An 11,561-nucleotide genomic window follows, 5' to 3' on the forward strand; every position below is an offset into this window, starting at 1 on the left:
ATGGCCGCTACTGACCTCTGTACCCGCAGCACCGAGGACGGGTATTAGTGGGAATTGTTCGCGGGACAACGGTGTTGTCGCGTCGGACCAAGCATCAAAGATCTTAATTTGGGTACTTATTGGTCAATGAGACTTCGAACCAGAGGCCTAGAACAACCTATTGTTTTACTTATGGAATTTTGGGCCCTGGAGCCGATATCCCCCCACATGAACGCCACAGTCTCTATTTATATTGACCTGGAATTCTACGGGGCTACATGAGCGGTCAAGCCTTGCAAGACAATAATTGACTGGATTGCCGAGACCTCGTAAATACAACCCTTCATTTTATTGAACATTATGGTTGATTCAATTGTTTGCTATACGAGGGTATTACCAGCATACGTATGTCAACCTGGTGCCCTCGGTAGGACGCAATTAATTGAACAATGCTGCAACTCCATAAGTGGCGTGGTAATAATGACGAAACTACGCCGCTCCTACATGTGAAGTAGCTAACTGTGTCTCGTACTCTACATTGTCGACATGAGAAGTCCCTGCAATCTTGCCATCGAAGTCAGTGAGCGCTTCCCCGTGGGCCATGTCACGTTCAAAAATGGCTCCAACTTTACGAGCCTGTCGATCTTGGAAGACCCAAACGGTCCTATCTTTAGAAAATAGGAAGTCCACCTCCTCCAGGCTTTTCCCTGCCGTCTCCTTGCATGTTATTAGCAATCGAGCGATCCTAGTGAGGGGGTTCAACTCACGGGATAGAAAAAGAAAACAACTATAGCCATGGTGAAACACAGAGTCATAAAAACCATGTAGAGTTTCCATCTAGAATGTTGTGTCAGTCTCAATCGACTTTGGTGCGTTTCGGGAGCTGCTTCACTCACGAGATCTTTTCCATGGCTGTTGGGATATACAAAGCGAACCAAAAGTTCTTGAGAAAAAGTCAGTTGCTCAAGCCTTGCAGAGTGTTTACTGTGTTCAGGAAATAACTTACCACAAACCAATTTGTTGCCGAAGTCATAGATGTTCCTCGTCCGCGAGAGCCTGTGGTGAATAGTTCAGGGGGATAAACCCAAGCAACGCAGGCCCATGTCAGACCAAAAACCATAACATAAACATAAACAAATGCAATAGTGGCATTTGACGCAGTTTGGCTACTGAAATCGAAGTTGGTTTTCTTCGTGAGCGGATTGTAGATCGGGTTCCCTGGGTTCTGTCATTATAGAGTTCCTCAACATACGCAGACAGAGCTTACCTTTAGTTTTCATGATTGTTCCGATAAGCATCATGGCGATGCCCATGCCAAAGCCACCGATAACCATCGGAGTCCGACGACCCCAGGTATCCATCCAGTACATATTTGGCCAAGTGAAAATGTTCAGTACCGCTCCTTGGATGCCATTCGCTAACAAGGAGCCACGAGTTGAACTGATTCCAGCCTGTTCAAATAGAAAGACCGCATAGTACATGATTCTGGGGTTTGAACCGTGATTAGCCGAGAGAATTTCCTTTCGCCAAATGTAGCGGATTGTCACTTACACGTTAACACCAGTGACTTGTTGCCAGAATTGCTAAATGAAGATTAGAGATGAACATATCAGGGTAATTTCGAACTGACCACTCCAATTCCCAGCCATGTTCGACGGCGATCACGTCCAATCAGCATCTGAATATAAGACGGAGGTGGATTCTGCCTCTCCCACTGAATCTTCGCCTCAATCTCAGCCAATTCCGCATGCACGAAAGGGTCATTGATATCGCCATTTGAATGCAACCTGGCCAGCGCGTGCAGTGCCTTTTCGTGTTCGTCTCTCTGTGCAAGCCATCGAGGTGATTCCGGCATGAAGTACATGGTAAGATGTAATGAAATTGTTGGAATCATCTGAAGTCCTAATGCTAGGCGCCATGACGCATTCCCTGACAGAAAGCTTGAACCGTATTGTATCCAAAATGCAATAAGAATTCCAAAATTGATACAACATTGTTGCATCGAAACAATCCGACCACGGATCCTATCTTTTCTTAGCTGACAGACTCGATTGAAATAAATGAAGGGGAATAGCTTACTTAAAAGGTGCAATCTCGCTCTGGTGAAGAGGTACCTGCGCTCAGTCATTCTGCTTTAGCTGACAAAGACATACGTTTTCGGTAGTAAGGTTGTCACAATACCATCATTGCTAAACAACCATTGCCCAAGCCATTGATCACCCGACCTGCAACAAGAGCTGTAACTCCATTGGATGCGGTTGAGATAGCTACACCGATGGTGAATATCAATGATCCCAGGAGAATGGTGTTTCGACGACCCAGGCGGTCCGCCAGAAAAGCGCCTGTCAGGAGGGACCCTGCAAACGAGCCAGCTTGGATTGATGCAGTTATACCTCCCTGTAAAAAGTTCCCAGGGTAGTTCATATATGAGAGAAATTGGGGCATTGTGAGGATTCCACCTGCCCAGAAATCAGCACTATAACCTTCCCTCTGAACAAATTCACTCACTCATCGACCCAGTATCCTGGATAAGTTATATCAGAATGGGGAAAATATTTAGAAGGCAATGTACTTACATATCCGAACGCCACACCTCCGGTACATGGCGCGATGCCATACATATACATTTTCTGGCTTCATTAGATATTTGAATAAGAGATAGTCACGCGGCTTACCCAGGAGCCACCCATTGTGGCTATTTTTGATGGTATGTTGGGGCTGATCTAAAAAACACAAGATATTATTGCGCTCTGCCATGCATTTATTCTGATCGTGAAACGAGTTGCGGGTAATTTCCCCTCATTCCACTCATACTCAAGCTCGGGCCTGTGTGTGGATCCGAGACTTTGTACCGTCTCTCTTTTCTGCTACCGTCGCTCCCATAAAAATCAGTAAAATGACTTTCATTTTTCCAATACATCAAGTCCACACCACCTTCGCAGGCGCCTTCCAACCTTGCATTTTCTAGTCTACCTACCCAAACCCTAATATAATCCAAAATATGGGGCTTAACATAAGGGAGGGTATCACCACCACTCTCTATTCTACCTCTCTATTACTTGGGTATACCGCAGCCTTTTTGGATATACGTTCGAAACCTCCACCAGATTTTTGCTTTTTCCCCTTCTCCTTTACTTTATTTTTCTTCTCTTCTCTTTTTTCTCTTTCTTTTTCTATATCGCTATTCATAAATACAGAGACTTTTGATTGTTAGATTAATACGATATGAAAGAAAAAAGAATTCTTGATAGGTTACTAAGTAGGATACTAAGTAGGAGACTGAGTAGGAGATATTTAACAAAGTATTCATGGGTTGCAATAAAAGTAGTAGAAAACTATTTATACGATGACCGGGTGGAACTTTTGACATTTCGTCACTTGCCCAATTTGGAGAAAGGGGAGTGACGGTAGAAAGTCTCGTGGATCCGGGGCCCCGGACCTTGCTTATTGATGCCCCCACGCGCCATTCAGGGGCATTCCAGGTGGTTTGCCATAATCAACATATCGACACTCCATGGGAATCATATTCAAGTCCACTGAACAGATATTAAGCCATAAAGCATGAAGTATGATGCCGAGGAGGATGCCCACACTGTTTTCATAATCGCTATGCCTAGAACTCGATTGCTTCCTGTATTTCCAGACCATCTTCTCCAAGTCGCGCATCGTGAGAATGGAAGTTGATGATGATGGTTATGACGCGCTAGAGATGATCAAAGTTGTAACTGTGACATTTGAAATCACTAGCTCGATTCAGCAGCAAGTTTTCAAAAGACTTACTTCTCATATGGTGGAAGTGATCGGCATCGTTTGCGGGGAACCAATTATATTTTTCCCGACGGGTATTTGCATCGGAGTATTATGTGTCAGCTCGGAATTCGGTTTTTTTAACGATAACGTGCATCTTGGTCTTGCTGATAGCCGGGGTTGAAAGGAAGAGGGAGATAAAATGGTGATAGATTTCTTTCTTCACAGTGGACAATATTGTGTCGGCAACAACCCAAGATGAGCGTTTCCAAACCTTCAACACTATTATCACAGATACTTCCGCCGCTCGTGTTGGGCGGTGCGGGATTCAGCCATCAGTTACGGCATAATCCCAATTCAAGCCAAACCCTGGACGTTCTTAAACGCGCGTTTGAACTTGGCTTGCGCGCAATCGACACCTCTGCATATTACCACCCGTCTGAAATACTCCTTGGTGAAGCGCTGTCTCACCCCGACATCACAAGTCACTACTCTCGCGATCATTACTTTTTGATGACCAAAACTGGGCGCATTAGTGTCGATCAGTTCGACTATTCGCCCGCTTGGATACGACGCTCGGTATTACGGTCGCTGCAACGCCTACAAACAAGCTATCTAGATGTCGTGTTCTGTCATGATGTCGAATTTGTCCCCGAGAAAGAAGCGCTTCAAGCTGTGGGCACCTTGATCGATATGGTTCAGGAGGGTCACATCCGATACATTGGCATATCAGGATACCGCATCGATATCCTCGCTCGCCTTGCCCACCGCGTCAAGGAGCAATACAACCGCCCCTTGGATATCATACAGAATTGGGCGCAGTTGACTCTTCAAAATGATCGACTAGCGCATGAAGGTTTGGCGGCCTTCCAGCGTGCCGGTGTTTCGTCCGTGTGTAGCTCCAGTCCACTGGCGATCGGTCTTCTCCGTGAAAACGGGGTTCCCGTTGGGGATTTGGGCGACTTCCATCCTGCCCCTCCGGGTTTGCGCAAAGCAGCCCAAGCAGCCTCTGAGTACGTTAAAGCCCGTGGCGAATCCCTTGCAGATTTGGCGCTGCGATATGCTATTCGGCGAGCACAGATGGAGTCTTCAGATGGGTTCCGTGTTACTACGATCATGGGCATCGCTAATGTTGCCGAACTGGAAGAAAATCTTGTGTCAGCTCAAAAGATTCTCCAAAAGTCCGAAGAGAACGGTTCTCACTGGCTTTGGGGTACAAATACTACCGAAATAATTGAGTCTGGAGACACGGATGCAGAAGATGAGATGTATGCAAAGGTGCAGAAAATTCTGGGACCGTGGCGAAATTATAGCTTCCCAAGTCCAGGTGACGGCTGGGATGTAACTCATAAGCGCATGGGGACAGTGAAGCTATGATATTTGACATCGGACTACTTCTCATTGCTTGACGGTGTACAAACGTACACTGGAATGAAAAAAATCCCTACCATATCTATAAGTCCTAGAATTCTAGCACCTTTTCTCTGAACTCTGTAAGTCTGGAGTTATTTAAGTCGCAAATTCACATTGATTAAGAAGTTTCCTGTTTCGATATCTGATATAATTTCCTAAAACCTTTGAAGTTCGACACTTTCCGTTTCTAGTCAAACTCATTTTGAATTTGCCGGTGTTCATAGCCGAGAGAATGACACCTGGTTACATTCAATTTCGACAGGTCAGCATCCAAGCCAACATTGAAATTTCCCCCCGCTGATAGGAAATTATGAATAAGAGTTGCGAGTCATGAATATCGGAAGCTAGAAGAAAGCATGAAACACAGGATAGCCCGGACGAAAGCAAAGGCATTGACCAAGTGAATACTAATCTCAACGAATAGGAAACTATTCCTATATTTGATGCGCTCCTGCCACTGAGCGCCGAAGAGGGCATTGAGCTACTTTCAATAGACGAGTTGATAGACGAGGCTTTTGGATTGGTATCTGCCGGAATTGACACGGCTGCATATACTCTCGCTTGCGAAACATATTACTTGTTGAAATTTCCAGAAGTGCTGTTGCGGCCTCGAAAGGAGCTTGACGATAATACTGAATCGATTAAGAATCCAGCAAAGTGGCAACAAATCCAAAGCCTGCCATATCTGGTATGTTTATTGAATCTATACCCCAGTATCTTGCTAATACCAGGTTCTACAGACTGCTGTGATTCAAGAGATATTACGTCTCTCATCAAGTCTAATTGGATTCTTCCCAAGAGTCACGCCACCTGGCGGTGTTTCCGTTCAATCACATCATATTCCTGGCGGTGTAAGTAATCAACGCCAGTTTAATGTCACTACTGTATGCTGACATGCACAATAATAGACAATGGTGTCCTTGAGTCGGTATCTTAGGCATTATAACCTCGACTACTTTCCAGCGCCCGAGTCCTTCAAGCCGGAAAGATGGCTAGGTAAGGATGACAAAGAGTTGGAGAAATGGAATTTCTCGTTCAGCAAGGGAATACGTCGATGTCTTGGACTCCCGTAAGTACTCAGGCTAGCCGTAATTAATGTTACCCGGTTTGAATGCTGACTTCAAAATTTAGATTAGCTAACCTAGAGATGTCCTTATGCTTTTCCTACTTCTTTTCACGGTTTGAAATGGAACTCTATAATACGGATGCATCATCAATGGAGTGGCTTGACCATGGCACGGCAGATAATGAAAAGGACGTTAAAAACGTCCGAAGTCAGGATTATTCAAGACCGATGGGCCTGATTCCCCGTCATACTGGGATTTGCAGTGAATTCAAACTTCAAAGTTGAATATCTCAGAATGATAAAGATTCGCCGATTTAGGCTAAACAGTGAAAAATTTGACTTGATCTTCTTGGTCTGGGTCTCCACTTCCCCACATCCTCTCCGCATCCACGCCATTGATTTTCTTTCCCCTTCCAGGCTTTCCCCAAAGTACTACCATCTGACTTCTGGAATCTTTGACGAACTGAGTATGTCGCATAAACATCAAACACGAGTTCTAAGAGCATGCGATTTATGTACTCACTCGAAACAACGCTGCGACGGCCAGCGGCCATGGTGAGTGTTCTAAAAATGGAAAAAGAATCGTACTGATTCAATCACCTCGGCAGTCGACGATGTACAGGTATGAAAGAATTGCAATATGTTGGATCCTGGGTCTCTAACTGCTTGAATAAACAGAGCGTGATGAATCCTGTCATTACACCAAGACAGTCCGTAAACGCGGGCGTCCACCTCGGTCGGAATCTGCCCGATATTTGCGGCAAGAACCTCATGCATCTTCCGAGCATGAACAACCACAAATCTTGGCTTGGAGCCCACTAGGTACAGACACGTCAGATAGCTCGTCTCTGCCAAATGCTTGCGATCTCATGGCTCCTACAGATCGACGACGATACACTGTCGGAGAAGACCCGAACAGCATCGCGGAGGTCCTTAAGAGCCCGACTGATTTCAGTGCCACCAGCCCGTCATTCTCTACCCAACACGATACTTTCAGTGAAACTCTTCAGAGCTCAACCAGCGACATTGCACAAGACTTAAATGAAAACTCAATTTTACCCTGTCAAGTAAGCAACCTACTTTTGAATCTTGTAAGTAGGCTGTCTAATTTCCCTTGAAGATATCCCGGAGTCCTGCCATCGCTCTGAAAAATCTTCCTCGGCCCAAATTTGATGAACTTTCCATGCCTGATGAACGCTCAACAAAAGAACCCTATAAGTGTTTGGATAAGATATTTCCGTATTTAAATGGACTGCTCTCTCGGGAAGAGGCCGCAGAGATGCTTGACATTTACTTCGATGGAGGCTCAAACCATCTCTATAAATCAACATCGCCCTACATGTTAGCGCATGTTCTCCATCCATCATCCCTGCTACATCAACATGATTCACGTTCATTGTCACCTGCTCTTCTGATGGTAATTCTTTTCTGCGTCACGCAAACTGCGGATATGAAGACCTTTGACACCCCAGGAGTTCGAGAGCGTACAAGCGTGGATCTCTATCGCCTTTCATTGGACTTGCTTGAGTCAGAAGATCCAGACAATTATTTCCGCACTCCAGGTACGTTGGACTTTGATATTTGGGAACTTCTTTCAGCGGTTGCTCATTGATCAGATGGGTGGCAATTCTATAGTCATCCCAATAGTAGCTCACCGAGCAATATTAAATCGGCTCCCAATCGCCAGACATCTGGAAAAGCATTTCTGCCAAGACAGCTAGGGTCCACAGACATCATTCTCGCTGTGACCATCTTGACCTTGACCATATCGGGTGGCCATTACAAGGCAGACTCACTAAAATGGAGAGAAAAGCTAACAAGGCTTGTTCGCGCAAGCGGTCTAAGTATGGAGGACCAGGATATTGATCTCGGCCCCGTGTTTTGCGGGCTGTATAATGGTGACTCCACGTTTCGACGATGGCTAATTTCGAAAGAAGAGCGCCGGCGTCTGTTTTGGTTGATTTACTCTTTAGACCGTCACTTGGCCTTGTCTTTCAATATGCGACTTAGCCTCCCCGAAGGTACCTTCTGTGTCAGAACGCCGCTGCCTGAGAAAGTGTGGCAATCACTTGACACGGCTGATCTGAACAACATCCCTGCAAGTCCACTAGGACCGCCCGCGCAGATTTCGGGTTGCGGATTCTTCGAATACTTTTTACCATTGACAACGGTTCTTGGGCACATTATTGATTTACATCACTATCGCAGTCACCCCATAATGGGAAATTATGTCCCCTCAGATGCTATTCTTCATATCGAAGCCATGATATCCTCGCGAGAGCAAGAGCTAGCCGCACTGGAAACTCAAAGTGATGAATTGTTTACGGATGACTCAGCTGCTAGTGGCTTTCCCCACAATCTCACTGGTCTACCTGCACATATAACTGGAGAGTTTTCTCCCGATGTCAAAAAGTCTGAAAGATCAAAGCTGCAATTGGTTCAGATTTATAGCACCTATCTTTTACATGTCTTCTACATCTTACTTCACGGCAAATGGGACCCAATTTCAATGATTGAAGACAAAGACGATTGGATCACTTCTGAAAGTTTCTTGACCTGCGCCTCGCATGCATTAAGTGCAACAGGTGTAGTCTCCCAGATTTTGACTCTGGATCCAGAATTGCTCTTCATGCCTTATCTCTTCGGCATCTATCTCCTCCAGGGAAGTTTTATCTTACTACTATTTGTTGATCGCATGCCGGAGCTTGGTCCAAATCGATCCGTGGAAGAAGTATGCGAGACAATCATTCGTGCCCACGAAGTGAGTGTGGTCACTTTAGATACGACATTTCAGGTATGGCCTCTACTCACCAATTGGCATGTGCAAGTACTGACAACTTGCTATACAGAAAAACTTTCGAAGGGTTTTCAGATCAATGTTGTATGATGCTCAACAGCTTGGTCCTCATTCATGGGACGAACACAAAGCCAGACGGAGAGAGCTATTGTCTTTATACCGCTGGACGCCGTTGGCCCATGGACTTGCCTACTAGGAAATTTACGACGAAACGGCGATGGGTAGAGCGAATGAACCCACGGCCCGAGATATTTTTATTTGCGTATCTCTTTGAATTGCATCTTTTAGGCTGGTGGAAAATAACGACCCATAGTATCTCTCCGCACGCCGAAAGGCGCTCTCCTATTTGGCAATGCTACCCCGCACGGTCGGCACGGGCTTCCTCCCGACGTTAGCAAGCTGTATACAAACGCATTGCAGAATGTCGATCTCCTCTTCGGTCTAACATATTTAGACCATTAATATCAAGCTGGTATAACAAAGTCAGTCTTTACAGAGTTTAAATATCAATAATAAAGACTAGTTGTAATTTTCAAAGATCTGTTGATTCATTGTATAGATCCACGTGATCGGCTCCGCGGGAAACATCCCGGGATCGGAGCCGCTGCCGGTGAAGATAGTCGCGAGTCTCGATTCACAGATAAGGCGCCAATTCGCTCAAAGAAATTTGAAAGAGGAGGAGGAAAGCTTTGGGAAAATTTTTCGATCAATTCTCATCTTCTTTCTCACGGTATCAACGACTGGAGATTGAGTGCCTGCCGAAACTGAAATTTCTGGCCCATTGAAGATGGCCTCAACTAACTCCTCATACCTCATCATCGGTGCTGGTGTATTCGGTGTATCAACTGCCTTTCACCTGATCCAAAAGTATCCCACTGCTTCGGTCACTCTTGTAGACCGAGATGCATACGACGCCGAATCTCGCGTGGCAGCATCATGGGATTGGAACAAGGTGATCCGCGCCGATTACGATGACAAAACATATTGCAAACTAGCTCTTGAAGCCCAAGACATTTTCAAATCCGATCCTCTTTGGCAGCCTCATTTCCACCAAACCGGTGTTTACTGGAACTGTCGCAGCGACTACGCACAAACCGTCATAACAAACCACAAAGAGCTCGGTCGCAACGACGATATCATCGCGCTGCCCGTCGCCGAAGCCCGGAAACTCTACGGCGGAATTTTTGACAACGCGGACTACACCGGTGTCAAGGAGGTTCTCATCAACAGGGCTAGTGGCTGGGCTGCCGCCGGAGATGCACTCCGCGCTGTCACGAAGAGGTGCCTGGAATTGGGTGTCAAGTATGTGACTGCTGACGTTGCCAATCTGGAGTTCGATGGTCGTGGCTCTTGCACCGGTTTGAAGACGAAATCTGGAGAGGTATTATCGGCTACCCATGTTATCGTTGCGGCGGGCGCTTTCACGCCTACATTGCTCGAGTGGAGTGCTGCGAAGAGCGGGAACCCTGGTCTCCGAGCTGGAGAACGAATTCTGGCCGCGGGTATCACTACTGGAATGGCACAGCTCAATGAGGAGCAGTATAAGAAGTATAAAGACATGCCTGTTGGGTTCCAGGGCTACACACCTGATGAAGGTGAACATTACTCTTTGTCTGTCTGCACGAATAGCGCTGATTCTTAATAGGCAAACCCTTCATTGGCAGTCTTCCTCCCACTACTGATGGGGAAATGAAGTGGTGGGGATCCAAGATTTTCACAAACACTCGCGAGGTGTTGCCTGGTCATTCCATCTCCTCTCCTCCGCCCACATTCGATTACAACCAGTGGAAGGTCCCTGGGCCTCTCAAGCAGGACATTGTTGAGGCCAGGAATCTGTGGTATGGACCCGAGAGTGCGGATTGGAAGATGACGAAACACCGAATCTGCTGGTAAGTGTCCACCATAGGCGAACTGACGCTGTCAATCAAGATCTAACAATCAGTAGGGACGCCTTCACCACTACCTCCGACTTTATCATTTCTCCTCACTCTGCCTCCAGAGGACTCTACGTTGCAACCTGCGGTTCTTTCCATGGTTATAAATTCTTCCCTGTGCTTGGAAAGTACATCACGCAAATGATTGAGGGCGAGTTGGCGCCCGAGTTGGTAGAGAAGTGGGCTTGGGATCGACAGCGACCTGATTCATCTCAGAATGTGGAGTACCCAAACTCTGAGATGAGGCATCTGTTGCAACCGGCGGCGAAGCTATGATGTGGATTAGACGATTTCTTACGAACGCACTGGGCATGAACAGCGAATTTTGTTGCTTTATTCAAATGTTGGAGTTGAACCTATATTCCGCCCAAAATATAAGAATCATGGTGTTGTGAGATGATTTCAACCCCTTTATTATTACTTGAAGACAAGTGTTGAGAGCAAGACGTCCGCATGAAGCTAGAAAATCATCCTGGCCTCGTGACGAACGTTCCATTTTGGGGCCAATATGCAGCTAGGCCGTGTTTGGCTTAAAGTCCCATCCAAGCCGTTTCTAGAGCTCTTCAATTTATCGGAGTGTATCGGTCTGCTCGGCTTTTTGGGTTTTCGGCCAGGATATAGCAAA

General features: G+C 46.1%; 6 protein-coding genes across 6 annotated transcripts; 4 read left to right on the forward strand and 2 right to left on the reverse strand.

The window, feature by feature from the left end:
- Positions 1-468: 468 nt before the first annotated feature.
- N7520_000607 (uncharacterized protein) lies at positions 469-1,460 on the reverse strand (the record flags this gene model as incomplete). The annotated part of the gene is made up of 3 exons (XM_057134542.1): positions 469-696; positions 986-1,197; positions 1,247-1,460. 3 exons carry the CDS (start codon positions 1,458-1,460, stop codon positions 469-471), a joined length of 654 nt encoding a protein of 217 aa, XP_057000478.1.
- A 66-nt stretch (positions 1,461-1,526) lies between these two features.
- On the reverse strand, positions 1,527-2,669 carry N7520_000608 (uncharacterized protein; the record flags this gene model as incomplete). Its single annotated transcript, XM_057134543.1, has 5 exons — positions 1,527-1,562; positions 1,610-2,017; positions 2,161-2,469; positions 2,556-2,609; positions 2,655-2,669. 5 exons carry the CDS (start codon positions 2,667-2,669, stop codon positions 1,527-1,529), a joined length of 822 nt encoding a protein of 273 aa, XP_057000479.1.
- Positions 2,670-3,984: 1,315 nt separating this feature from the next.
- On the forward strand, positions 3,985-5,103 carry N7520_000609 (uncharacterized protein; the record flags this gene model as incomplete). Its single annotated transcript, XM_057134544.1, has 1 exon — positions 3,985-5,103. One exon carries the CDS (start codon positions 3,985-3,987, stop codon positions 5,101-5,103), a length of 1,119 nt encoding a protein of 372 aa, XP_057000480.1.
- A 947-nt stretch (positions 5,104-6,050) lies between these two features.
- Positions 6,051-6,324, forward strand: N7520_000610 (uncharacterized protein; the record flags this gene model as incomplete). The annotated part of the gene is made up of 2 exons (XM_057134545.1): positions 6,051-6,208; positions 6,285-6,324. The coding sequence occupies 2 exons, from the start codon at positions 6,051-6,053 to the stop codon at positions 6,322-6,324; spliced, it is 198 nt and encodes a 65-aa protein (XP_057000481.1).
- A 200-nt stretch (positions 6,325-6,524) lies between these two features.
- On the forward strand, positions 6,525-9,198 carry N7520_000611 (Zn(II)2Cys6 transcription factor; the record flags this gene model as incomplete). Its single annotated transcript, XM_057134546.1, has 6 exons — positions 6,525-6,760; positions 6,814-6,827; positions 6,884-7,272; positions 7,326-7,767; positions 7,822-8,999; positions 9,055-9,198. Coding segments are annotated over 6 exons (2,403 nt in total), but the record flags the coding sequence as incomplete, so codon positions are not given.
- A 591-nt stretch (positions 9,199-9,789) lies between these two features.
- Positions 9,790-11,212, forward strand: N7520_000612 (NAD(P)/FAD-dependent oxidoreductase; the record flags this gene model as incomplete). Its single annotated transcript, XM_057134547.1, has 3 exons — positions 9,790-10,597; positions 10,648-10,891; positions 10,948-11,212. The coding sequence occupies 3 exons, from the start codon at positions 9,790-9,792 to the stop codon at positions 11,210-11,212; spliced, it is 1,317 nt and encodes a 438-aa protein (XP_057000483.1).
- Positions 11,213-11,561: the final 349 nt, after the last annotated feature.

This window comes from Penicillium odoratum (assembly GCF_028828045.1).
Source record: "Penicillium odoratum strain IBT 22623 chromosome Unknown utg000001l_segment0_segment0, whole genome shotgun sequence".
Lineage (NCBI taxonomy): Eukaryota > Fungi > Ascomycota > Eurotiomycetes > Eurotiales > Aspergillaceae > Penicillium > Penicillium odoratum.